Source organism: Caenorhabditis remanei, chromosome X (genome assembly GCF_010183535.1).
Source record: "Caenorhabditis remanei strain PX506 chromosome X, whole genome shotgun sequence".
NCBI lineage: Eukaryota > Metazoa > Nematoda > Chromadorea > Rhabditida > Rhabditidae > Caenorhabditis > Caenorhabditis remanei.
Window position 1 is genome coordinate 12,069,019 of NC_071333.1, and position 27,768 is coordinate 12,096,786.

Below are 27,768 nucleotides of genomic sequence, written 5' to 3' on the forward strand. Positions count from 1 at the left end.
AAAGGTCAATTTGATTGGGAAATCATTGAACATCAAAAAACTTTTACAGAAAAAAAATCTAGACTGTTTTGCATAAGAATACTATCTCGAACTAAAGATCAGCTTGACAACGCAACCCAATAGTTCTATAAACAGTCTACACGCTCTGAAAACTATAGTTTATGTGTGGTGGAAACTGTAATACAATTAGAAATTTTTGACTACATAGTACCCCTGTAAATTTCTTTTCCGGTCACCCTTTTACTTTAAAATCTGAAAGAGGAAGCATATAAATTAAAATATGAAACCATTTTTGCAACTCCAAATGGCTAATTGGTCCGCTTAGGTGTGATCCTTTTGTTTGATTAGCCTGACTTTGTTATATGACGTACTGGATTTAATTGGAACAATTAGATTTGTCAGAGTTTGAATCAGTTTGAATTTCAATTTGAAAGTAACGTCATTCTATTATCTGATCGTGTGAGCTTTCACAGAATCTCCTTTTTTGGTTTCAAAATTAGTAGAATTCTTGAACTTCAAGTCATTCACACAGTTTTTTTCATCTTTTCATTAATCGAGTGGGAAATTATTTTTGAAGTAAAATTTGAAGTGAAATTTCGGTTATGTGTTCTTGAAAGTCTTTTTTTTCAACATACTGATTTATGAAGTTAAACTTTTTATATTGAGGTACATTCCAGTCCCAGCAAAATATCACGCTTCAAAAAAAAACAACTACCATCCAAATTCATTCTATTTGTGAAATTTTTCCCGAAGGTGCATTCTCCTGATTCTTTACAGTTTGAGTTCACTTAAAATGATCACGATGAGCTTTGTCCAATTCTTCTGATTCGGTTCCATGACATAACTTTTCTGATTACGTTGTCTAGTCAAAGTGTATAATTGTAAGTCTCATAGTCTTTCGTCTGGCTGACCAAGTAATTTTCATTCTTTTCCTGAACTTTTGAATTATTTCATGTTTTTTTCCATATGGGTTCCTCTTTTAAAAGTTATTTAGCCTACGAAACTTCTGGAGGAACAAAAGGTGTCAATGTGAACAGGCAAACAATAGATGCTTCTGAGAAGTCATCCTTCTCATGACCTACAATAAATTTCACGTGTCATTAAAAGTAGGAACAGAGTCTACCAAATGAGCAAATTACATGTAGAGTGAAAGATGGTTTTTTTCCGTTAACTGACAAACACACAACACTTGTCAAAAGTGTTTTCTGTGGTAAACTAATCTTTAGCCAACAACGTTGCATTAGAGCATTTCACGTAAGCAACCTCGTTGACTCTTATCTCAGTCACTGAATGGTTTTACACACATTTATCATGACAGCTAGTAGAGAATAACGGGGGACGTCCCCGAAAGAACAACTGACGACTGTCCGCATTCATTAATAAATGTCGTGCCATCGTCGATGTTTACTACACACAGAAAACCTTCGCTGAGCCCTAGTTGACACACAGAACCACTCAGAGGTGACACTTTTGAAGATGTTTCAGTGCCGACGCGGTGTTAACTGTGCCAGTTTACCAACAGTTAATAGGTTTCCAAGTTTTGTTTACTATTTTAACAGTACGTGCAAACTTCCACCGGTACGTTTTGTTTCTGAAGTGATCTACTATTAGAAGATCATCGCATTTGTCAGGTATTTGAGAAGCGAGATAGGAAGATTGGCAAATGAGATTTGATTTCGAATTGCAAAAATCTTCTTCTCGTTCAATTCTTTCACTTTTGCTCCCCAATTGCTTTTTGTTACAACCGGCTCGTATCAAAAGCGTTCATTTTTCACACCTGTCAGTAAACTTTTGAAAAGCAGAAAAAAAGTAAAAAGCGAGTGTGTGACGGTTTATTGTTTTTGAGTAAGCACTTGATTTTTTAATGATCCCGAATATCTTGAGCCACATGCACATGCTAAAATCAAAAGAAAAAGCAAGTATCGCAAACGGAACACATCTGTTTTCGAGCAGTCTTTTTATTTATCTCGTTTTTGTTTCTGCACTTGCAACTGAGTTGCAGGTGCAATACAACTGATGCTATAGTATTTACTCATTTTGCTGATGAAAGTGAGAGTAATATTCGAATTGAGCATCTTACTTCTTCAATTTGAATTTTTCTTTTCTATTCTCGTATTTATGACTTCCGACATATGATAGGTTGATTTTTTGGTTCTTACAGCTCCATCGTCATTTGTTCAAAAACATTTCAGACATTGTGTATACTCCTGATTTTTCTTGAATATTCAAAATGATTGATTGTATTAGATACCAATTCTGCTTGTTTTGTATTGCGATTATCTCTACAATTATCTCGAATGAATTAAAGTTCAACAATAAATATGACAGAACATTTTTCAATTAGAACGTTGGCTATTCTTAATTAGGAAGTGTTTTCACTTTCCATCAGTTTACCAAGACAATAAACATTTTTCAGTCTCTGTCAATTCTGGAAGTGTAATAGGAATTGCAGTACTAGTTCACTTTTTTTCCTTTTTTTGCTTTCTCATGTTGTCAATTAAAAACGTTATCTTCACAATGATCTATATATTACGGTGTCTGTTTAGATCAGGTCAAAACTCATCTTCTTCTTCAGTCTTTTGATTTATTATTTCTCGATACTCACTCTCGCAGCTTTATTAGTTTCTTCACCCGGCCAACCAACGCCCACCCGCCACCACGCCCCGAAAATTTCAAAATAGATGGCATCATGAAAACAATGAATAAGTTTAATTGAGACCACAGATGTTCTTGGATGTTTCCATCTCAGCTTTCCCGATCCTTTCTCTCTTTGTTGTGTACATGGATAACAAAAACGTGGGAGATATAGAGGAAGAAAGGCGAGTAGATGGGGGGAGGCGTATAAAATTCACATTTGCTTCCCGTTTCCCAATAAATTTTTAGCGGAAGCATCTGTACTTGAGTACTACTCTCCCCTCCCACCCCCTCTGGAAATCATGTGATACAATTTTAAACCACGTTGTTTCTTTTTGTTTTCATCGTATTGTGTTTCAGCCTCTTTCCAGTTTTCTCATCGATCCATCACCTTAATTTAGATTTTTCGTGTTCTCCAAAACCTAAGAAATGAGCTCCCGGGGCGAGAAACTTGGAAACTAGCAACCGCGCTTTATTGCTACTAAAAGTGTTCTCCCGACCCACAGTGTACTAGTGTCTCCCTGCGTTCGACTGCAAAAAAACTCGAGATCTCCCATTCTTTTTATCTTTTCCCATGGATTTCAAAGTGTTTCTGTTTATACCCTTTTTTCATGGGTTCGATTTTTGAGACCTAAAACACTACACCTCAGTGTTCACTGTTGTAAAGTTAAGGTATTCCTTTTTATTTCATTCTTCTATTCTGAATCAATCAAGGAAACTGCAGTTATCAGAAATGACTAAAAACTCCTATTGTGAACGTTTCTATTTTCGCGGCTACTTTTCTACCGTAATCTTTATTACCACTTCAAAAAGGTCACTCAATTCATAATTTCGGCTATTAACTTCTGAGAAAACGCTCACTCATAATGCTACTTCCCTCAATTTACGGCTATTTCTGTTTCTACAAATACAGTATTCTGGTCATTGGTATCGGAGTATCAATCTTTCATACATTCCTCATTTTCACTCAAAATAGATTTCAAGAAAGATAAGAGTCATTTGTTAACTTCATTTTTTACTGGAATTATTGAAAGTATTCTACAAATTAATTAACCTTGGACACTTTTTCTAGATCACATGTTATCTCGTTTTCATTTCTCTTCCTCGAGAGTTCCCGCCCCTTTTGAAGTTACTATATTTAGTGGGTTCATTTGTGATTTAAACCTTTTTCAAGTTATAGTGTTTCTTATTGGCACTAGGTAAACGGTCACTGATTGACAGGTTTTGATTACTTCCTCAATTATCAGTTGTGTTTCTTCAAGAATTGTGTTTTTTCCGTAACAGTTTTTTTCTTAAAAGTTCTAGACTACTCTTCTGGTTTTCAGTCAACAAAAATGTGTGCAATGTTCTCATCCCTCTGTTCTATAAAAGAATTTGAAAACATTGGTCTTCATAAATAGTGTCAAGCCGGAAGAAAAAATTGGAAAATAGAGGGCAAGGCACCCGTAATAATGGATGATAGCACCCTCGCCGCAACTCTCGGCACATCCCATTTCATTAGACACATTGCTCAACAAACTTCCTAATGTTCGTGTGAATCGACATTCTTCAAATATTTCTAGATTCTAGAAAGAACTGTAACGATAAAACGTCATTCTCTTCTGTGACTCATGTCTATTTCTGCCATATTGTCTTGTTTTTTCCTAGGCAGTGTCTATAGAATATGACATTGACGCAAATCCAGATATATCCGAGATACATCCATTTTTTTGAAATTTCCGCTAGTCTCCTGCACTTTTTCCATTGAAAATTGTTGATCTTCCTGACATCGATACTTTTACTATACATTCTTTTTCTGCTCAACAACTCATCTCAAATTTTTGCAATCTCCGTTATGTCTGCCTCCTTCTCATCGCAGCTCGTGTAAATTTATGAGGTACCCATCAATTTCGGGCTTGCTGATCAACGAACTTATCATGAGAGATAGATTGAATATTCGTCGGGAGGCCCCATGCCGACGACAGGGGCAACCTGACAAAACAACTGTGAGGTACGACTTGGGTGCCTAGTCAAGCTTCGACGGAAAAAGAAGATCAGTGAGACGACGGCAGCGGCGGCACGGTTGCGGCATTGCGGAGAAGTCGAAGCAGGAAGAAACGTGGATGGCGAGACCCAAGCTGCATAGCGGCTGCCGGACGACTGCTATTTCAACTGAGCCGATAAAAAGTGATCGGCTGAAGGAAGAAGAAGAAGATGGCAAAAGGGGGGATGCCACTGATCAAAGATTTTGAGCATATGCCTGTTTGCCACTATATCTCATGCGTTTTTCACCTCCACCATTGTTTTACTTTTGCCCTCTCGTTACTTCTACCTCCCACCCAAGCTGTTTTCTTTCCGACTTTCTCTTCACTGTTTTCTATTCTGATTTTTACTTTTTCTTCTCTCTCAGACATGATTCATCTTTATCCACAGCTGTACGTCTGTTTTTAATCTGTTTACAAACGGAACACTCGACTTTTTGTTATTCTGTTTATTGTATCCTTACGTGCACTTCTAGCGCCCTTTGACAAGCCGACAGTTGATAACATTTTCAGAAAATATGGAGATGTTAAACCAATCCATATCAACACCTGCACAACAACAGAATAACATCAACGGTACAGATATGATCTCCATCGGCAGCTACATAAAAGTGAGTGAGGAATTTCTCGGGATAAAAACCAAATGCACAGATGGCTTGGAACCAATTAAATGAACACTTTTCTCGAGAAAGTGCAAAAATTATAACTAATAAAACTGGGAACCGCCAGAGGAATATTAGCTGTGAGGTTCAAAGAAAATTCGATGAATCGAAACTACTTGGGCAAAGGTTTCATAGTTTTTAGGATTTGTTTGATTTTGATTGCTTTTCAATGTTTTGGATAACATTCGTGCGTTAGTATAAGACAGAAACTATGTGAAGTCGGCACTTTGACATTTTTGATATTCACTATCTCTCTATAAGGGAGATTGACATGAACGGTCACTTGTCTAGAAACAATTGTCTTTTTATCTCTCAAACCTCATTCTTGGTGCTATCTTATCTTCTAGACCTGTTGTTGAGTTCAAATTCTTTCTCCCATGGAACTCTTATTATCTGTGGCAAACGAGAAAACAAATAGATGATACTTGATCTTAGCCATATGAATTTGACAATTGTCTCGCCACCAATTTTTTTCTTCTTTCACTAATTTTTTATCAGTTGTTGTTTGTTCCAGCAGCAGCAACGTCAACAGCCGTCTCAAATGAGTGGTCCCCATCAACGGCCATCAAATGGAAGCAACAACTTTGAGCAACACGCCATGATTCCGGCAACAACAGGAGGCGACCCAGCAAATCGTGTTTTCAACGATCAGGTAACCTGACTCGGCCGAGAGAAAAAAAGAGAGTGAGCTTGAAAGTTTTGAACTATTGTCTTACTTTCACCCACTCAGTTTTACCTTTTACTTTACTCACTTTACTTATTTATTTTGCTTTAAAAAAAGAAAAATGTTATTTTCAGAAGTCGCCAATTAATGGCCACTTGCACCAGAACAATAGTCTTTCGATGCCACATCAGAGTATGATGGAAGTGCAAAAAAATAATCAGCAATCAAATGTGATGATGTCGTATAAAGTGGTCAATGCAGGAAATTCCGGACGACTACCTCCATTGACCCTGAACAGCAATAATTACTCTAAAAACATCTCCGTTCGCTTGAACAACGGAGCCAAGGATCATAACCAATCGACATTCCTGAACGCTTCAATTCAATCGCAACCACAAATGAACCATTGTGAGTACAATCAGACTACGATAACTCATAACCATGTATCGTCCTCATTGCCAATGAATGAGCAACTGTTTGACCAACAGTCAGGGAATTCTCAACAAAATATGGAGGCATCAATCAGAATGAATACTCCACTGCCTCCTCATCAACATGTGGACCAGCAAACGCAGCATGTTACTTATCATGAGCAGAACACACATATCCAGCAACAACCCGATCAGACTCGGTATATTCGGATAGCAGACCAGAATCCAAACGTATCAACCCAATCCATGCCAATGAACCAATCTCAATTTCAACCTGCGCTTCAAACTGGAAACCAAATGATCTCCTCTTTCCAAGTCAATCAAACGCAAGAGCAAGTACCTCATCTGAGCCATATGGACCAGCCGCCACCCACTCAACATTCCATGAACTCGGTAGGCGTTTTGTTTTTCTTTCGTCTGTCTAGGTCATCTTTTGAGTATTTCACAACTTATTGTTTTTGAAATTCCAGGTTCCTCAATCCCAGTCACAACAACGTCTGGGTCAGACTGGTTGTAATTCCAACCAGTTGAGGGTGCAGAATCAGTCACCAGACAACGTTCCTTCAAACATCTCAATCAGCTCCATCTCATCCACTTCTTCCGGTTTCTCTAATAACTCTGCGCACAAAAACTCGAATAATCCAATGATGAGCCCAACTTCTATTCCAATGAATGCGAATTCCACAACCCAACTGCTGATGGCTATCACCAATAACTCCCCGATCACTTCAGAACAACTACAAGAAATACAAAACATGACTTCTACTGCTCCAGACGGCACCGAGGTGAGAACTACAGGAAGTATTCACAATAATTTTGTTTTGAAGATGCTTCTGATGCAAGAGCCGCGTCTGAAACAGTATGGCTCCTTGAAGGATATGTCAACTACTGACCTCAGACTTGAGTGCAAAAAGAGAAAGTTGACATCAACAGGTATTTGTTGTTTTTCTGTTTGTTTCTTTCTTATATTTTAACTTTTAGGAACCAAGATGCGTCTGTGTGAGCGTATGGCCTTGTATGAAAATGAAATCTTGGATGAGAGAAACCATCAACTGATGCAAGAGTTTACCCATCGACAGCAAATGTATGAAGCACAATCGGCCACCCTGAAAGCGTTTCAAGCAAAGAAAGCTTTGCTGCAGGTTCAAAAGTACGTCACACTTTTCACCTCAAAGACAACTGTTGATTTGTTTCTGATCAGCTGTGAAGTGATCAGTAAAGAAGGTGGCTATCTGACGTCACACATAGTTGGGGGGCCCCCCATCAGGATTCACCTCCACCCTCGCAAACAACAAAAGAGTATAAAAAAGAGAGATTGAAAATCAAATATTTTGCAGCAGTCAAACGGCGGGGTCGGTGTCAAACGGTGGTTCCACATCCGGTACAGCGCAGTCTTCTAGTGAGAATTCAACTTTGTCTCATGCCATGAACAACCATAACAAGACATCTGAAGGACCTCCTGCCAAGAAGAAACGTGTATCCCGACCAAGAAAACCAGCCCAGCCAAAAGTTCAGAAGGTACGTTTCTTTATTTAATCATTTTTAATATGGGTATTTGAAACATTGAGTTCTAGTGTGTGTAGTTTGAGATTTTGTGTTATCATCCCATCATCTTCTTATCAGTATCTTCTCCTAAAACCTTTGACTTTTGTGTAATTGAGCCGTAGTTGATGTTGTCAACACTTCCGCCAACAGAGTGCTGAACCCATAAATCAAGAGTGGCCTCTGGCCATTGACGGTCGTTTTTTGATCCGCATATCCGTTTCTCGAAACTACTTTTTTGCTCTTCTCTTCTCTCATATCTTTTCTTCTTCCTGCTCAACATAAAAACGACATGTCATCGAAACGAGATGTCATTCATCAATCAACACTGTGTTCTGAAACTTATGCTTTTAGGAAAGATAGAACGGCGCGCCGAACATTTTGCGCTTGTTAGAATTCTACGAAAAACACAAAATTCTGAAAGAAGAGCGCATTGTCGTAACGTATCCGTTGTCGTCTCAAACAAGAATGCCAGCCAACAGTTGTTTCTTCAAAATCAACGAACGTATGAGTGTGCAACTAGCAGTGCACCGAGTCTACGGGTTATTACTTCAGCTCAAATACAAGCTACCAAAATAAAAACGACACGGAAAACATCTGTCAGTAAATGAGAAAGAAATGTTGGAATGTGGGAATGAAGACATGAAAGAATGGAAACTGATACTCTACTCTTACTCATTGCACGAGGATCTAGTTGAAAAATGTATTAAATTTTTTCAGAATGCTGTCAAACCGCAACTCATCATTCCTAATGCATCCAACCAGATGTCCAATTTGGCACCAGTTAGCAATGATAACAATACTCCAACTGACATTGATGTTCTTCTTGGAAGAAGCAACAGCCAGCCATCTATGAACTTCGGAAACGTGGGAAACAATCAGAACCACCAATCTGGTCAAAACTCAGCACCTGTTTTTGGAAACGGAACCAGCCAAACTCCTGGCTCCACTGGATTTTTCATGAAGGACAACAGTTGTTTTTCTCATCTTGGTTCAGGGTGCAGAGTAAGATTTTCAGGACAAAAATACTATAGCTATAAAAACCATTTCAGTTGATTTCCAACTCTAATGATGAAAGTCAAAACTCATATGGAGGCACTGCAAGAGCCTTCCAGGCAACTGTACCACCACCACCCGAAAACGCGCAAATTCAGTTACAACAACAGAATGAGCAGCAAATGTATAATGGACCGAAGCAGACGGTACAACAAAGAATGAATTCTCAACCACAGCAGCAACAACAACAACAGTCTGTAGCCCAATCTCGACCAATAAACTTGAATCAGCGTAACTTACAACTTAACTGGGTTTTTAAAACAAATGTTGCAACAATTTCAGAACAAATGATCAGTAACCCAAACCAGGCAATGTACACCATCTCGACACCAACTACGATGCAACAACAACAACAACAACAGCAACAACAACACATGGTTCATCCAAACCAAACAATCTACATGAACTCAACATTGGCTCAACAAAATGGGTACGCTGGAATGTATGACTATCCGGGACCACCAGAGCATTTTTATCCTCATATCTGGGACACCTGGAATCAATTTTACCCTTATTAACCGTTTTATACTAATTTGCCTCCTGTGATGTGATTTTCTTCCGATTTGGTTTAACCCACGTTTTGCCTGTTTGTTTGTTTGATTGGTCTCACTGTTGTTTTTTTTTCTTTTATTTCTAATGTTTCTTCCAGATCTGATTTGTATCGTCTAGACTGTAGAGTTTCTGCTTTGTTTTCACTTTTCTCATTGAAAATTGATTATAAATGTTGCTTGTGTTTTCTCTGATGGTGCGCTGATTTTCAAAATGTATAAATAGGATTTGCAGATTACAATCCAGCCCTTGTGTCGCTGATCAAGCTGGACCATCTCCAAACATGCCGATTGGTGATGCAACTGCCACTACATCCGGTAGCCCAGTTGTAATCTCTGCAGTCGCCGAAACAACCGAGAATGCAGAAATGATGGATAACGAAACAATGCAAAAATTGTGAGTGGCCAACCCATAACACATTGAACAACTGTTCTCCACATTATTTTCACTTCTGCATTCTTTCACCCCAGACAGAATTGTTTATCAGCCTAATATTGTAGGTTGTCGCCAGCGACATTACGTGCGAGAGAAGAGCTGCTCACTCAACAACAAGCAAAGATAAATGAGCTGGTTGATTTGATACAGAAGAATCATAACACACTTCGAGACCAACAACAGCAAATTAATCTGGCGAAGAAACAGCAGAAAATGAGACAACAGCAGAATTCACAGACGGCTGCATTAGAGAAACATATGAATAGTAGATGTATTCAGCATGCCATGAAAAACCGTGCCAACTTACAGATGCTAAGTGTAAGTAGAATTCAGAGTAGTTCATTTTACCGATGATGTTTACAGGAACTAACTAAACAGCAAGATAGCATTCGTACTGCTGAAACAAGACTCATCGAACAATTGCACATCAACACCGCTACCGATGACATTGCACGTTTGATCAAACAGGTTTGTAAATACGTGATTTGAATCAAATTTCCTGAAACAACAATTTGCAGGATGGAAGAACTGCTCTTGTTATCGTGTCATTACTACATGACTATCGAACAACACGCGAGCAGAATAATCGTGTAAAAACGACAAAGACCGAGTCTGTGGCTGATGATAAGAATGCCGTTGTTGAAGTGGCAGCAGCTCCAGCACCAAAGAAGGTAAACAAAATAATAGTTTTTGATTCTTCAATTCTTTGAACTTTGTAGAAAGCCGCTCCACGTAAAAGACCAGCAGCTGGAACTGCAAAATCTAATCAGAGTAGAAGACCATCACAGAAGAAATCTCAACCACGGCCGGATGTTGAAATTGTACAAGTTATCCCACCACCGACTATTGAGCAAAAACCAATCATTAATAAGGAGATATTCCATCAAAAAACCCAGAACTTTACGGAGTTCTCCCAACCAGAAGTACCACGTAGACCACGTACTCAATCGGATGTAGATATGGAAGAAATTTTCAAAACTGTCATTGAGGCCTCTCGTAGTCCACAAAGTCAGAAAAACTCGGACAGCCAGCAACAACAATCCGATAATGAAGTTATCTCGCTTCCTTCTGAAGTATCGTCCCCAATCCGTACACAAAGTCAGAATAGCGCTCAATCTGTATTTTCGGATGTATCCTACACCAAGAATATGATGTACCAACAAGACAACTCCCCTCAACAATATACAATGGGAGCTGAAACTGAATCTAGTTGCTCACCAAATGAAGTTTTGATCACTCCAAATGAACTGCTGCAGCAACAAGTTCAAAATATCAACGTCATTGCTCAACAAGTTGAGAAAACTGATGTTTTACCTCAATTTGAACAGAGCACGTTGGACCAGGAACTGGGAACTCATCGATACTCTGAAAGTTTGATGTACAACGAAGTTTCTAACAATGACTTCTGTCATAATAATGGAATGGACTTCGATTTTCCAGATATTGATCAGATGGTAGCTAATTTCAAAGATTGTGAGTTGATCTTACAATATTATTTTGTTCATTTTAATCGATTTTCAGCTGAGCCACTTAGCTCATCTTTGGACGATGTCGACTTGACAGCTCTTCTGAACTGCTGGACTGAAAATTGTGACTCCAACCAAATTTGTGGAGATCAAACCGCTGATCATGATGTATGTAGTTAAAAATCAAACTGTTTGATAATATTCTTTATTTTCTAACTTCAGATAATTATGTATGACCCAAACAATTCGGCTATGGGACAACATGGTATGGAATGGAATAATTACTCCAACCACTCCAACATTATCAATCAGGCTTTCGAACAATCTCAAATGCAATAATTTCATTTATTAAGTATCTCTTATTCCAATTTTATCAATTCCAGACACATTTTATTTGATCTTTTGAATAGCGCAGACTAGCTATCTATATTTAACTCTGATAGATTCGGAACTTTGTATCATTATTAATTATTACTAATATCTTAATTTTTATTGTTAATTATATTTCCACGCACTTTAACATTTCCAACCTTTTAGATGTAAAAACCTTCCACAAAAAACATTCAAAAATCCCCTTTCCAACCCCAAAAAAATAATTCCTTCGTCCAAAATTCCCAAATTATTCCGGTTATTTTATTGTATTCCATAGCGTCATAGTGTTCATGCTCTTCTTGCAGCTAGATTCTTTTCTAATATGCAAACTAGTTTTGTTCAATATATCTCACATTCCTATCCAATCCCCTTCCAAACATTCAATGTACTCCCTCATTCTTGTTTATCCCCCACTCTTTTGTCCCGTTGACAGAGAAAAAAACCCAAAATAAACACCTGTCATTTGCATATGAAGTTTTGTGAAGCGGAAATCCATCAAGTGTCGACTACAAGTCAAGATAATTGAGAGTGAACGAAGTGAATGGTGCTTAGACGATTAGAGCCGTGTTTCTGCCTTTCTTCACAACCACTTACATCTTCTGGCAGAGTGCGGATGTAGTAGTCGAGAAACGAATCACCAACAAATAAAAACCCTACATATGGATAGAGCAAGTGAGAATGCTCTTCAATATAAAATCAAAAACTTGAGAGAGCGATATTGTGCAAACAGAAAATACAAATTTTTATAAAGAAATGTAGCAATAATTTCTGGGGAGTCCGATAGCGTCATTAATGGAACACATCCTTATGTGAGTGAAAGAAACGAGATTCTTGGTAATTATTCTTTCACTAATTATAAGGACAACTCGTGCATGAGTTCTCATATTGACCTATAGAAACAATAACGAAACAATTTCAAATATTACATCTGTTTTGTTTAGTTTGAATCAAATGTAAAGACTGTCAAGTTTATTTCCAATGTTAAACCAACTTAAAAGTGTAAAGGTGGAGAAATTTGTTGAAAATTGATTTTAATAACTAGTGAACATATTTTATTATGAATTTATAAAAATGTTCGTAAAAGTTGTTGTTTTTGATCTCAAATTATTCAAAATCCGTTGAGTTTACTTTTGAATACCATTTGATGAATGGTATTCCACTCGTAAGAGGTACAATGAGCGATCAAATATGCCAATGGTAGGGCGTCTATCGCCTCCCATAATCTTTCTTCGCAGCCAATGTCACAAAGAAATGAGTGGAAAAAGAGTACAGACAACTAAGAGAGTAGCAGACATAGAGAGAAAGCAACGTCCCTGCACGGCCAGCGAGGCAACTAACATTGCACCCCCGTTTTTTTTGCACGACCTTTCCTCAAGACGGTCCGCTTATTCCCCGTACTGTGTAACGATGGAAGAAAACGATGAGGCAATAATGCGAGCTGCTGCGGATGCAGTGGTCGAAGGCTCCCCCATTGACACCCTTCCTGATGACGCGTACGAGACCAATACTGTAAGAAATTATTTTCTTGAACAAGACCGAGCTGTGACTGCGGCGGCTGAAGCCGCTGCTGCTGCTGAAATTGAACGTCAACGTGCTCAATATGCTGCGATGGGATATCAGATGGATGATGAAGAAGAAGACGATGGTCTCAATGAATTCGGTCTTCCAAGAAAGCCGCCACAAACTCCACCTGGGCCGGCTCCAGACGATCAGCCAGGACCAGGTTTGATCCCTTTTCCTGAAGACGATATTGATGATGTTTCCGATGATGAAGAAGTTGATGGAAGACCAAGGGTAACTCTTTATTTTTTGCAATAAAATCGGTTGTGAACGAAAAAATAAAATAGAAACATGGTTTTGCAAACGTTTAGTACTATTTCCGAATAAAATCGGGTAATGTTTGTTTTACGCTGAAAGATAACAAACCATTTTATATAATAAATAATACGAAAAATTGTTCTTTTTTTTTGAATTTTGGGAAAGAATGCTAATCTTTCAAACTTTGTTTTTTGATTAAAATGAGTATCTAAAAATATCATGAAATTAAAAAAAAAGATTTATGATCAGAACACCGAAAATAAACAAATTGCAAAAAACATAATTGTAGTCTTCTGACAACGAGGTTGATTTTATATCCATAATTCAGAATAGAATGCAAACTGTTATTAGAAGAAAAATAATTAACACTCTAACTAAGAAACGTATGTCAGATTGGTCCAAAGACTCCACCTGAGCCGGCACCACCAACTCCAAAAGATGATTCCGAGGAGCCGATCCAAGCCGAGGCGCCGAAACCAGAAGGAAGTGATGGCGAGTTGTCAGACGACGATGAAATGGATTCCTTGTTCCCGCCAGTCTCTCAATACGGAGGAACTTCGCAGCAAAGAGCACGGTGAGTAGTTCTCTTTTATATGAATGAAGCTGTGAAAATCTGTTTAATGTGACAACTGTTTTTAAATTGATAAGAAAATAGTCTCCAAGAGATTCAATAAGATCTCCCCAACTGTATAAAGAAATAAATCAGATTTTGAATTTGCAATCTATTGAACAGTTTATCAAATTGTTCGAAAATTGCAACGAATCTTTTCCTATTCTTTTTTTTTTCGAAAGTCTGAACAATGTTCAAAACATTTTGCAGCTGTCAAGATTAATCAGTGTCAGTACGAATCTCTTCAAGAAAAACCAGATAGTTGAGTTGTCTTGGGTAAAGAAGATAGTTTAAGAAAACAAAACATTTTCACTTTCACTAATCATCAATTACCACAGATTGTTAAGAAAACTGTAGAATGGGGGAAAAAAGAGAAAGGCGTGCAAACGTTTGATGTGAGATTTACACCGTTAAAATTGATTTTGTTGGTTTTTCAGTCTTCTCAAAACCAAGTAGATCATTCGAGAGGTTTACTGCAAAACGTCCAAGGTGTCGTTTTGAATACATTGTTCACTACTTTTCCGAACAAAAACCTATTCAAAAACTCCCATCCCATTGTCATTCGTCAATAGACGGAGAATGGTCCAGTCGTTAACTTTTCTGTTTTTATTGCACTTTAATATTGTCAGGTGACAACTGGTTGGTTCAGTTTTGTTTTGAAAGTGTTTCGAAAACATGAGCGACTTCCGGATTATTCGGTTCACAACATATTCTCAGAGATGCAACAATGACCTTTCATGTATGGTCTGTTCTCTCATTTCTGTATGTTTCATCTCTGCCGACTAAGTTCAAAACACGTTGATCTTCTATTTATGTTGGTTTCTTCGGCCTGAAATGTGATGTTGCAATTTCTTCTTATAATTCCACGGGCGCTATCATCACCACATATGTAAGATATTTGTATTAGTTCACACCCACCCACGTAGTGTTAGCTCACCAAAAATATACTTTTATTTTCTTACTCATTTTTCTTCTTTCGGGAGGAAAACTCTCTATCTATCCGATACATAAATTATGGAGGGTGTCGAAGAAGGAGGGTCCCTCCAAATGTGTAGTTTTCTCGATTATTGTCTAACATCCAACTTTGCCACTGCTAACCGGAGGGTCCACGCCTCCCCTTTTCTCGCTAGTTTTCGGCGGCAATTTTCGAAGCAACGTTACTTTGCATACTCCTGAATACATTATTCGTTGTTGCTTTTGAAAGGTCCCGCCGCTACCTTCCGTCAAAAGGAAACAGTGGAGAACTATTCCTGCACATCTCGACACACCTCTGACAGCAGGTGCGGTTAGGCGGTAGATCGAGTTTCAAGAGGAGAGCGGATGCCACGAGGTTCATCCGAAGCCATCATCTTTCGAGTATTTGGTTGCTTCTCTGGGGCCCCGTTTGCCCTTTAGATCTGTCGGATTCTTGTCACTTGATATTTTGTTATTTAGGAGCCTCGGAAGTACACTTCTCCCTTGTTTCTTTTTCTCAGTCCCCACCATCTCATTTGACTCTCTCATCTTCTTATCGCTCATTTTCTGTGCTTTTCTGAGTTTCATGACGTAAAACCAAAAGTTCAGTGACCCCCGCACCGTTTTCGCGGCAATCTGTATTTATGTAGTGCAATGTTCGATGATAAACAGGAAAGATAGAGAAAAAGAGGGAGAGGAACAACGAGTTACCAACAGTATTACTGGAGAGCGTAAGTGTGAATTTAAAAGTAACATTCAGTTGTTATGAATGTCGAAAGTGTCATGAGAAAACGGCAACTGTACCTTTCTAGCATTCACTTTCCATTCCATTCGGTTTTCCTCTGAGTTCGTTACCTGTAGTTTATCAGACCAAACGATATCACCCGTCATGCCTTTTTTCTTTTTGTTATCATTGTGGAAAATGAGTGCAATTGGACAATTTGGAAAAGAAGATCGATGATGACCTTCACGAGAAATGTGTTTTCTTTTCCAAACGCAACACAGTTTTTTCATCCATTTCCATTCAGTTGCTTATTCTCTTTCTCTCTTTTTTATTTTTATCTAGAGTTTTCTTCATACTTCGCCGGTTTCGTTTTGGCGAAATGTGTCAATTCTTTTGGGGCTGAAGAAGATGGAGCAAGAAAACAACAAGAAGAAAATAGGAAAAAAAAAGCGACGGGATGATAAACACAACACAAAAACTTCGTTTGGTACCAAAACCACCAAACCCGTTGCCCTCTATCCCTCATCTCGTTCCATTCCGGATAACAGATTCAACGACAAGAAAAACTGGGAGAAGACGTTCAAGCCCCAGAGCGCTTTACGACTACCACCAAATATTTTGTTTGTAAATAATATATTTTGAGGGAGATACATCTCGATGAACCTACAAATCTTATTTCCCATGAAAACAAGTGTCACGTTCGTGACGCAACTACATAGAGGTGACGGCGGAAGAAAAAGTTAATTTATCGTTGGAAGTTTATCATCTCTTTTTTCCCAATGGTTTTTGTTAGTAGATCACTTCCCGCTACATGAAAAACCTTCAAAATCGCACGTCCGCATCTTTTAACCTCAGCTCTTTTCTTCAACCGTTTGATGAGTGCGATGAGTCGCCCGGGAGGCCTTCGGGAGACTGAGAGAGGGATGGAAAGTGAAAGAGTTTAGGCGGCTTCTCATCATTTTCCCTCGTTTTCTCTTTCTTTTCCACCTGTGGCACAACTATCTTTAACAGCACATAACGCACACTGCACATTGTACTCGGGAGGTCTCAGAGACGCACTACCTGAGTCGACCCGTGCAGTTTTCATCTCTATCTCTTGTCTCCATTAAATAGCCTTTATTTCTATTGCTCTGAGAGTTATGATGATAGTGTAAAACGGTAATTAGCGTTTTGATTGACTTCTGTCACCAATTTATTGAAGTGCCCTTTTACTGGGCCGCCCGCGCCCTGGGCAAAAGGTCTTTTTCTATTCTTGAATCACGACACCCACGACTCATGAATGTTTCATTGAGGACCTCCCTAGTAATCCATGAGAGGAAAAAAAAGGATTAGTTAAGCATCAGTTAGGTTATTTATCTAGCAAGAAATTTTGATGTATAGTACGATTAATAGCTAATTCTAAATAAGCCCCCATCCGTTCCAATCTGTTTTGCATAATTGAGCATTTCCTGTACAAACTCTTCCTGATCTCATAAATCAAGTGTGAGAATATATATACACCGGAAATATGTTCTGTCAACGTATACATGAGGGGTTAAGACCAAGAAAATGCGGAAACACAAATCCCTGCCATCTCCAAAAACAGATCAACTCAAAGTTGTTAGCATTTGTTTTTCCCTCCGACCCATCCAAAAAAACTGAAACGAAAGAGAGAAAGGCTCTGCTGCCAAAGCAGATAGGAAGAGGGCGGACGAATCTGCTTGCCGATTACGGTACTAATGTGTATGTGTCCGTATATGTACACACAACCAGTTTATCATTTATACAACTCTTCTCCAAACCGCTCCCTCTATACTCCAAATCCCCGGTGCTCCTACTTCTCCGAAGACTCTCCGCCTCCACTCAACGAAGATGTTTTCCTTTGCGCAGTGCTCGTACTCTGACCTCTCCTTCCTGTGTGCACATTGTTAGAATAAGGCGGATAAAAAAGATGCGAAACTCAAAAAATGGCGTCCCCGCGAATTTTATAGGATTACTAAGCCGTTTTCTTGACCTTTCAAACATTCCGTTTTTCGAGCTTTCAAAAGTTGCATCTTCTTTCCCATCAAGTTTTTCGCGTTAGTCTCTTTTGATCTTTCATGTTCCATTTTACAAAAAATGTTATTCCTTCACTGATTATCTCATCTCGATTCAGTCCCCCTGACGCAATGCAACAGTTGGCAGCGAAAAAAAGGTTGATTAATGAGACAAACGAACTGTGTCTATATTTTCTCTTTTTCTACATTCTCTAGGGTTTTAGTTTCGATAACATTTTCATTTTCTGCCGCAGTCTCATCGTCGCCTCTTTGACGGCAAAAGAATTTCACGGCTACTATCCATTTCATATCATCTTTCTCTTGTTTCATTTTCGATTCAACGCCCTTTGTTTCAGGCTACGCTCTCCTCACTCGCTACAACAACGTCCGCAATCACCAGGTAGACATCGGATTTTGGATGTATCTCCGCATCGCAGGTTAGTTCATCATCAATACACGCGAATCTTCAAATACGTCTACAAAAACTAAAAGAAACGTATTCCTACAAAAAATTGTAACAATTTTGCAAAGAATACTGTCGCCGTCTGTCTTTTTTAGGATTGATCGTTTGATTAATTAGTCTGATGACACCGCGTCGGTAGTAGCACTTTACATTGTCACATGTTTAATACATCAAATTTTCGCGCCTTTCAACACGTCTAAACTTGGAAATGATTGCAGACAACGCTCCCGCGATGTTCGTAAACGTCAAGTCGAAGAAAAGAAGAAGCCATATGTCCGAACTGATACTACTTCAAAGGAGTTGACGTTCCCGGCGATTGCTACTCAGAAATGTTTGTCACTGCTGGAATTCACTGAAAAAAGAGTATGTTTGTGTGTTTTTGTGTATGTGTGTATAAATCTGTGTGGATGAGCCAAGTAGGAGAAAAAGAGCTGTGCTACGCAGTGCCTGTTCCGGAAACGTCGGAGCCGAGGGTTCCATCAAGCACAACGTTGTTCCGAAAGCTTATCAATCACAGACAGCTCGCTTGACTTTTTCTCTATTTTTGAGTTAGTCGTCGTCTGTCGAGATGAGATGTTTGGAACATTCTCAGTATCACAATATCATTGACCCCTCGTGCACAAACAAGCATTCCGAGGTATTTTAAACTCACGCAAGAAACTGAAAACAATATGTCTTTTTTCTTTTTTCTCACTTTTTGTTTTCTTTCAACGTTTCGCAGTTACCAGTCGGCCTTCTTTCATTTTCTTTCTTTCCGAATAGTTTTTTTTCTTCTGTCGCTTCTGATAGAATACTTCACAAAAGCGTTTTCTTCTCTCGAATATCATTTTTCTTCAATTCTTTTCTTGTTGAGTCCCTAGTTTTGTCACAATTTTTCAACTGCTCTGGTTTCACTCACCAATAGAAAAAGAACGAGAGACAGAGTCGCGTTTCTAGGCTTTTGCGCAAGTCGCAAGTCCCCCATCCATTTTTCTTCCCTACACCTCATTTTTCAACGGTTTTCAAGTTCACTTGAAGCGCTGTGCATTGCCTTTCACTCCTGACGCAAATCAGAAAATTGCGTGTGGTGGCACCGCTTCCGAAGCATTATTGGTTTTGTGAGCTCTATGCAGACAGACAACTTACTTTTTACTAAAAGGTTTTCAATTTTAGAATCTGGATACGACCACGTTTTTCAAAATCGGATACTGCCAGGTTTTGACGTTTAGGCTTTGAAGAAAATGGCTTATGACATTTGAATAAGTGGTATGACCTCTGCTCGTAATGTCCCCTTTAAAAATTTTTGTGACGGGTTATATGAAAACGTCAAAAAGATTAATCTTCTGGTTATGGTATTAGTGACAAGAAGAGCCTTTTGGGTGAGTCCGTTCTCGGCCCATTTGCTTGTTCGCTCATCTCATTGCGAAAAGTCAAGAGCTATTGCAAACATACAGATGCGGCTCATTGTGAGTTGCGAGAACAAATTGTACTCTGCTAATTGTTCTAGCGAATCCAAATGGGTACGTTCTTCGTTTTCTCCGAGTTGATCGCAAGCAAGGGGATGAGAGAAAAAGTGAGGGGCACGCAAACAATCTGTATTTTTGTGAAAACGACTCAAATATCGGGAGCCGTCTTGATTTCCTTCTGTTGTTTCAACTATCAGATTTTGCATCATCGGACCTAAAAATGAACTTTGAGAAGTCTATCTCTCACTTTTTCTTTTTTCTCTCCTTGTTCTTTTCGTTGACACGTTGACGTTATCTCCGATCTTCAATTTTTGAAATTGCATCATTCGCAGTCCACCTTGCTGCCTTGCGCAAATCTTTTTCGGTTAACGTCAATAGAAAATGACTGTGGAACGACTACACAAACACAAAATACACAGAGTTGAACTCTGAGTAAAACACTTCCGGATGAAGTTTCTGTAATAGGAAGGTGTGGGTACGGTAGCTGTTAGTGTGTTTGGAAAAGGAAGAACACTTGAGATACCGTTCAACAAGTGATCATTTACACAAGACGGAAATAATTGGCAACACCGAGTGTGCTCATTTTCTGAGTGGTCATACTCACAAATCGTTTCATCGAGTCATGTTATCAGTATGCAATTGATATGGTGTGGTTCGAGAACGACAAATAACTATGTCTCGCTCTTCACTCTTTAACGTTGACAATGATGCAAAAATGAATTTGTAACATTTGAGCTCTGTTATCGATGAAGAAAACCTCATAAACGAGGACAATTGATTAGACACACAGATGGTCATAATCGGCATACACTTTTGCCCCGTTTTCACTCTTTCCAATTTATTGCGACCGATAGGAAAAACGCCGTTGTGATGTGTGTTCTTAGATCTTCTCCCCCCTTCGATTACCCATGGGTATCAGGTATCCCGAGTGATATCATCGTGATGCAATTTGACCAGTAGTTTTATGTTACAAAATAGATAATAATTAATCGCCTATCTCTCATCAATAACAACGTGTGGTCTCGGCTACCAGTTGATTGCAGAGAATTGGTTTTGTTGGGTTTGCCTTCTTCTCCGGGAGCTCTGGCACCTGGTGCCCAAAACAAATAGAAAAGTTTTTGAAAACCAACTATATATAATACGGCGTTGCATTTGCCAACAATACAGTATGCTTGTTGACGCTCTTGGTTCTTTTTACTTTTTCTTCTCTAAAGCTCTTCCAACAATAGACGGGTTTCTTGTCGGTTTTCACACGCTTTCTGTGCTCTTTTGTGATCTACACAATATACCGTATCATTTGTATTCATATGCTAATCACTCTCATTTACATGTCCCTGTTGGCGGTCGACAATCATTTTATCTCTTTCATTCTTACAGGGATTGACGATCACCGATGAAGAGCTTCTCCTTGTTGTTCGTGACTGTCTCGAGTTGGATAAAGCCATGGATAATATTATCGACAAAAAAGACCTCATGATAAAACAGTTGGAAGAGATGCGCGATTTTGAATACCTGAAGATCAAGAAAATTCATGCCAACATGCCGCGTCATATGCAAGATGTTCTTAAATTTGACGGAAAAACGGTTCATATTGCTCAAGAACGTAAGTTCACCCAGTCCTTTGAGTTTCATTGCAAAACCTATCAAGAGAATAACGTGTTTTGAAGATGAAATGGAGCCATAGAGCATTTGGCCGATAGAAATCAAAGTGCAATGCTTTAATCTTTTTCCTTTGCTTTCTTCACACTTACCAAGTCGTTTTCTTCCAGGAGGCCCCATGCCGTCGCAGCAAATGCCGTTCTCTTCATCTTCATCGTTTATGCCGTCAAAGTAAGACACTTTACACTTTGTCCCGTTTACTCATCGTTTTTTTAAAGGTATGGCCCACCGTTTCCACACCACATGGGGATGCCGCCACCTGGACATGCTCCTCCATTCCCGCCACCATCAATGGGTGTGCCACCGCCACCATTGGGAATGCCTCCACCGCCAATGGGTCCAGGAGGGCCGCCACCGTTTGGAATGCCACCTCCAATCAGTCTTTTGGGACCCCCACCGTTCAATCCTGGAATGCATCCACCACCAGGAAGAGATCCACTAGTTCGCGGCAACTCGCCACCAGGTGGAATCAATCCAATGGCTTTCTCAACTGCACCACCGGGACATAAGGTGAACAAATAGGCAACCTTCTTTTTATTCAACCTTCCTTAATTCAGATGCCGGGAATGGGAGAGTACAGTCAGCCACCACCACACACCAAGCCTGTTCCACAGCAAAACCCACAAATGGGACGAATGACCAACAATCTGTCAAGCATGCTCACAAATGCTCTGAAGGCTCAAGTCAGCAAGGTATAGACTACTGTAGCGCACGCATTCGTTCATTTTTTTTCTGTTTTTAGGCTCAGAGTACATACAACACCGGCAGTCCAACTTCTACTCCAACCAAGAAGCCAGTTCCATCATTGATGAGCATCAATATCCCTGGAATTCCAAAGCCCGGACCTTCTGGCTCACAAAAGTAGTGGTTAGTCTGAACCTCAAGAGTGAGGAAATGAGATATTGTGGTTTTGAATCAGTAGGAGCCATAAAAAATCCGGTGCGGCGCTAAACCTATTAAGGCTAAAGTGGCGCGGACCCCATACTTCAGTGTGGGCTTCTGAGTTAGTTTGTCCCCAGAGGCCCACCTACTAGTTTTGTTGTGCTAGGAATAGAAGAAGAAAAAAAGACGGCAAAGAGAAATAGATGGATGTATACGAAAGGGGGGCCCCGTGGATTCATCTCGGGCCACCTCAATGCAGGAGAAGTGGCGGAAGACTCCGCCCCCAACTCGTCATTTTTCGTTTTTGAGAACTACATTTGTTTCGGCTCCTCTCTTAGATAACACATCATAAAGAAACATCTTAAAATTCTCTTTCGAGCTTTCTTTAACCAACTTTTATTCTTTTTCAGCGCATCACACATCTGGATATCTCCACTTGGGAAAATACAACCTAATTACTCTCTTTCGCCTCATTATCCAATTCAAAACTTATTTACTCTACTAACTTTGCATCTCGAATATAACCTCTCTATTTCCCATTTTGTAACGCCGTAAGTCATATAAGTATTGTCATCCTTCTATACCAGTTTACTCACTCTTCTGAATCTTTTACACGTTATTGTCAAATTTAAAAAAAAGTATTTATTGTGAATTTGTGGTTTTCATTTATCTACCTCTATCCCTGGTTTCATACCAGTCCTCGTACCTTCTCTTCACCATTTACTTTCTAATTTCACAACCTATCTCTTTCTTTTCAAGCTGTTCGTCGCCGACCCAAACAATCAGACAATGTACGGACCATATCCGTACCCACCAGGTTGGTTGAACGATAGCTCGATTTCGATTATTTTTTGATTTCCAGAGGTTGCTGAGATGATTCAGACTGGAGGTTATCCGTTTGCCATGATGAACCGCGGCATGCCACCACCACCACAATGGAATGGATACCCGGTGATACATCCATACGAATTACACCAGATGCTTCGAGTATGAACTTTTTTCTTGTTGTTTGTGCTACTTTTACTGTCATACATTCACACTTCTCTTCATTTCTTCCCTCATCCAGTACACTCTCTTACCGCCACTTGTTTTTTTTCTTTCCGACTCAATCAGTGGAAGAGTGTATTAGATGTAGAAGAAACGGAAAGAAGTCATCTGAGGTATTTGAGGGAAACGTAGAAATAGTAAGAGGCCACGACAGAGTGAAGGACCCGGAAATCACTGTGGGGTTATGTGAGCATTGAGAACTTCTCGTGAGCGGTCGGTAGGCAGGTGCCGACATAATAATAAGGAAACAGTGTACAGAGAGACGTTTATCTAAGGTGACCTGACCAACATTGCATCATACTACCACTGAAACAACAGAGCCTTGAGACATACTGCTACCTATCTACATTTACTCATTATTCTACATCGTCATGTCGCAAATGCATATTTCCAATGTTATCATGCTTTTGAAATATCAATATATTCACTATAGACTGAAAGTAAGAATCCGAAATTTCCCATGTATACATTTGTCACAAGTCATCTCAATCCTAATGTTTTGCAGCAGTTTCAACAAATGGGAATGGGCCAATATCAACATGACAGCCCGCCACAACTCCGCAAATTGTTCATAGGAGGATTGAGCCACGAAACGACAGATGAGCAGGTTTGTAACAGACACGAAATGACGTTGTCCGGGAGACGTCATGTTTTTATTGTAGCTCGGCAACTACTTCTCGCAATGGGGACCAGTCGTCGACGCGATCGTCATTCGGGACCCAACCACCAAACATTCGCGTGGATTCGGATTCGTCACATTCGCCTCAATCTTCAGCGCCGAATCGGCAATGAATGACAGGCCACACAAGCTTGGAGGCAAGACGGTTAGTAAATGTGCTCCTGTAGTTTCAAAATTAGAATAATACGTTTTCAGGTTGACTCGAAGAGAGCCATCCCACGTGAACAAATGTCTTCCATGATTCCACCACCATTCTTTGAGACAGATCCGGCACCTGGATGCAAACTGCTACTCAGTGGAATCACCAGTGGAATCCACTCTGTTGACTCGTTACGCGTCTACTTTGAGACTTTTGGAACCCTCGATCAGGTTGAGATCCTTGGTCAACCACGCGGTCTTGGCTTTGTTATCTACGAGGATAAGGAGTCAGCAGACCGTTGTCTTTCTCATAATGCCGGTCGTCACATCGTAAACGAGCGCAAGATTGAGGTGCGCGTTTTCACCAAACTACCAAACGGAAGCACCTACTGGAAACGTCCACAAGCACAACACTCTCCCCGTGAACTTTACGAGCAACTTTCCAACCTCAACTTGAAGAACGGTGACAGAAAAAGTACCGGAAATAGCAGTTCAGCTGCAGACACGCCACAGAACTTTGACGAGGATAGCAACTACGGTGGAACTACCACTGAGGTATCATCACAACCTATTTAAAACTACTTCAAAATGTGTATTTTCAGGATGACTGCAACGTGTTTGATCATGAGGAGGGATCTTCAGAAGAGAGCTCCACAGAGCAAGCAGTTGTGGATGAAAATGCTGAGCAATCGGATTGAATTCATCCACAAAATGTTTTTCTCATATACTATTGCACCCTTTCTTAACTAAAATCGCCAATCAAAAAAAAACACCGCTCAAAAAATCTTCTCAAATTTTTAATCGCCGTCATCAACTCACACCGTTTGCATATTTACCCGTTCTCCGTCAACTTGCTCATATCGATAACAAGTAAAAATTCCCCCTGCGCCTTGCTCTTTTTTTCAAAATGTATTGCCTTTGTAATGTAAGCCAAAAAAGTAGACCTTCTCAGTTATTCAAGTAAATTACTCATTTAGTTGAAAACTACAGAAAACACCCCGAATCTTTTCTCGCCAAAAAATCACTCTTCAGATCACATAACCGTATTGACTCACCTCTAAAAGTTAATCAAATCACAAACTGTTCATGTTTCGGTTACTATTCTTCAGAAATGTAATGTCTTCATAGATGTCCTATCGTAGTCCACTCATACTGTACTTTCTGGTCTTTGATTGTCATGAATTTCTATCCACCCTTTCAAATGGAATTACCGTAGTCTCTCACTTGTACTCTAACAATGTAATTTCTCATTTTAACCAAAGTTTCATTCTCGTCAAAGCATGTTCGTTTTCTTATTGACAACCCTCATTTCCCTTATTCTTTTCACTCTTTCTTTCAGTCGCTTGAATACATGTAGTGCCTTTCTCTGTAGTACGTTCATTTTCCCATTGTCGGTATCATTTAGTCGATTTCTTACTGTAATCGAGTGTTCACTCATCCCCGTCTTTTCCTTTCCAAATAATTTTTTTTCTTCATTTTTAATTTCGTTTTGAAATTAAACCACTTTCTTCAATGTTTCTTTTTCGAAATTCTAAATTACCCGCTTTTCTTTTCTCATCTCAGAAAAACTCTAAAACATTCAAAATGATATTCATTTCAAAAACATTCACGACTTTTTATTTGTCTTTTGTTAGTAAAGATCATTTGATTCTCTGCTTTAATTTCAGGGCTGATTTTGGTTTTTATTCGCACAATAAAGCAATTTTTACTCATATATGTATTAGCCGTTACAAAACATTAAAAAAATGAGGTAGTCATCAAGAATAGATTCAATAATTATTTTTTTTGTTTACGTTGAACAGCTCCGTCCTTAGCATCTTCTCCTTTCGGAAGTCCCCGTTTCTTCTGAACGCTTGAAGTTCCAGATGATGATCCTTGTGAGTGTTCCAAAGATTGGTCGACTGCAACAAATTTTGAGATATAACTTTATAACTTCCGTAAATTTATCATAATTTCAAAATTGTTACTTGAAATTTTAGGATGTCGGTTTTCATTTGTTTCATAAGTCAATTTTAACATATTGACACGTCTAACTTATTTCTCTTTCAACTGTATGTTTGGATCTGGTGCTTCGAAATTCCTAGAACTACCAATAATAATTACCTTCCTGATGAGCTGAAGCTGAAGTGGAACCGGCTTGCTCTGAGAGTGTAGACACGTTTTGAGCAGCAATACGGCTAGAACGTCTTCTAGTTTTCTTATTTTGATCTGAAACTGATTGATGAACCGAGATCCTGAGAAATCAAGGCTTTCAACCTTTGGTTTTGACATGCAGCTTGACTTGCTCTTCAATTTCCAGCAATTCCTTTACGCTTTCAGGCAATGCCTTACTTTTTGAATAATTTTCCAAACACAGCTTATACGCTGCGAACACGGTATTACGTTTTTCTTATTCAGGACGTGCTATGAGTTCTTCGAGCTTATTCCTCCATTTGTTATGATCATCGTTTATGTTCAAATGGACCACATATGCCCAATCTGTTATCTTTGGACCATCTTCACCCATCAGACGACTTATTTCTTCTTGACAAAACTTTTGTCTCTTTTCCAACTCGTCTTTTGAGAGTTTTGCATTTGGAATGTTGAAATTTTTGAATCTCTCCATATCGGAAAGAAACTAGTTTTCACAATTAGATAGTAGGGAGTTCCATTTTCATAAGCAAGTTTTGTTTCATCAGAAAAAAGCGAAAATAGAAACGAATATGGGTAAACATTGAATACCTACAGAATTGCGCACAGATGTAAAGAACAAAACTAAACTAGTGGAATAAAAACTGCTGCCTCACAAACAAACAAAAACATATATTTGAAAAAATTATTATATCTTATTGCTCTTTCAACTGTATGTTCAGATCCGGTGCTTCGAAATTCCTAGAACTACCAAAACTTCGTTAATTACCTTCCTGATGAGCTGAAGCTGAAGTGGAACCGGCTTGTTCTGAGAGTGTAGACACGTTTTGAGCAGCAATACGGCTAGAACGTCTTCTAGTTTTCTCATTTTGATCTGAAACTGATTGATGAACCGAGATTCTGAGAAATCAAGGCTTTCAACCTTTGGTTTTGACATGCAGCTTGACTTGCTCTTCAATTTCCAGCAATTCCTTTACGCTTTCAGGCAATGCCTTACTTTTTGAATAATTTTCCAACCACAGCTTATACGTTGCGAACACGGTATTACGTTTTTCTTGTTCAGGACGTGCTATTAGTTCTTCGAGCTTATTCCTCCAATTGTTATAATCGTCGTTTATCTTCAAATAGACCACATATACCCAATCTGTTGTCTTTGGACATTCTTCACCCATCAGACGACTTATTTCTTCTTGACAAAACTTTTGTCTCTTTTCCAACTCGTCTTTTGAGAGTTTTGCATTTGGAATGTTGAAATTTTTGAATCTCTCCATATCTGAAAGAAACTAGTTTTCAGAATTAGATAGTAGGGAGTTCCATTTTCATAAGCAAGTTTTGTTTCATCAGAAAAAAAGCGAAAATAGAAACGAATGTG

The 27,768-nt window shown here is 39.1% G+C and overlaps 5 protein-coding genes across 5 annotated transcripts; 4 read left to right on the top strand and 1 right to left on the bottom strand.

Annotated features, from left to right (window-relative positions):
* Positions 1-5,173: 5,173 nt before the first annotated feature.
* GCK72_024382 (uncharacterized protein) lies at positions 5,174-11,799 on the top strand (the record flags this gene model as incomplete). The annotated part of the gene is made up of 17 exons (XM_053735856.1): positions 5,174-5,266; positions 5,832-5,969; positions 6,116-6,805; positions 6,883-7,197; positions 7,240-7,345; positions 7,394-7,562; positions 7,750-7,930; positions 8,675-8,959; positions 9,007-9,241; positions 9,293-9,440; positions 9,794-9,955; positions 10,060-10,312; positions 10,358-10,462; positions 10,513-10,665; positions 10,714-11,467; positions 11,516-11,628; positions 11,683-11,799. The coding sequence occupies 17 exons, from the start codon at positions 5,174-5,176 to the stop codon at positions 11,797-11,799; spliced, it is 4,017 nt and encodes a 1,338-aa protein (XP_053579422.1).
* Positions 11,800-13,239: 1,440 nt separating this feature from the next.
* On the top strand, positions 13,240-14,228 carry GCK72_024383 (uncharacterized protein; the record flags this gene model as incomplete). Its single annotated transcript, XM_053735857.1, has 2 exons — positions 13,240-13,626; positions 14,043-14,228. The coding sequence occupies 2 exons, from the start codon at positions 13,240-13,242 to the stop codon at positions 14,226-14,228; spliced, it is 573 nt and encodes a 190-aa protein (XP_053579423.1).
* Positions 14,229-18,085: 3,857 nt separating this feature from the next.
* Positions 18,086-22,385, top strand: GCK72_024384 (uncharacterized protein; the record flags this gene model as incomplete). The annotated part of the gene is made up of 8 exons (XM_053735858.1): positions 18,086-18,111; positions 18,310-18,390; positions 18,635-18,779; positions 21,239-21,464; positions 21,631-21,691; positions 21,739-22,030; positions 22,078-22,212; positions 22,263-22,385. 8 exons carry the CDS (start codon positions 18,086-18,088, stop codon positions 22,383-22,385), a joined length of 1,089 nt encoding a protein of 362 aa, XP_053579424.1.
* Positions 22,386-23,191: 806 nt separating this feature from the next.
* On the top strand, positions 23,192-24,964 carry GCK72_024385 (uncharacterized protein; the record flags this gene model as incomplete). Its single annotated transcript, XM_003117496.2, has 6 exons — positions 23,192-23,219; positions 23,265-23,389; positions 23,955-24,056; positions 24,112-24,273; positions 24,324-24,821; positions 24,869-24,964. The coding sequence occupies 6 exons, from the start codon at positions 23,192-23,194 to the stop codon at positions 24,962-24,964; spliced, it is 1,011 nt and encodes a 336-aa protein (XP_003117544.1).
* A 1,078-nt stretch (positions 24,965-26,042) lies between these two features.
* Positions 26,043-27,667, bottom strand: GCK72_024386 (uncharacterized protein; the record flags this gene model as incomplete). The annotated part of the gene is made up of 4 exons (XM_053735859.1): positions 26,043-26,167; positions 26,370-26,474; positions 27,166-27,270; positions 27,319-27,667. 4 exons carry the CDS (start codon positions 27,665-27,667, stop codon positions 26,043-26,045), a joined length of 684 nt encoding a protein of 227 aa, XP_053579425.1.
* Between the last annotated feature and the right edge of the window lie 101 nt (positions 27,668-27,768).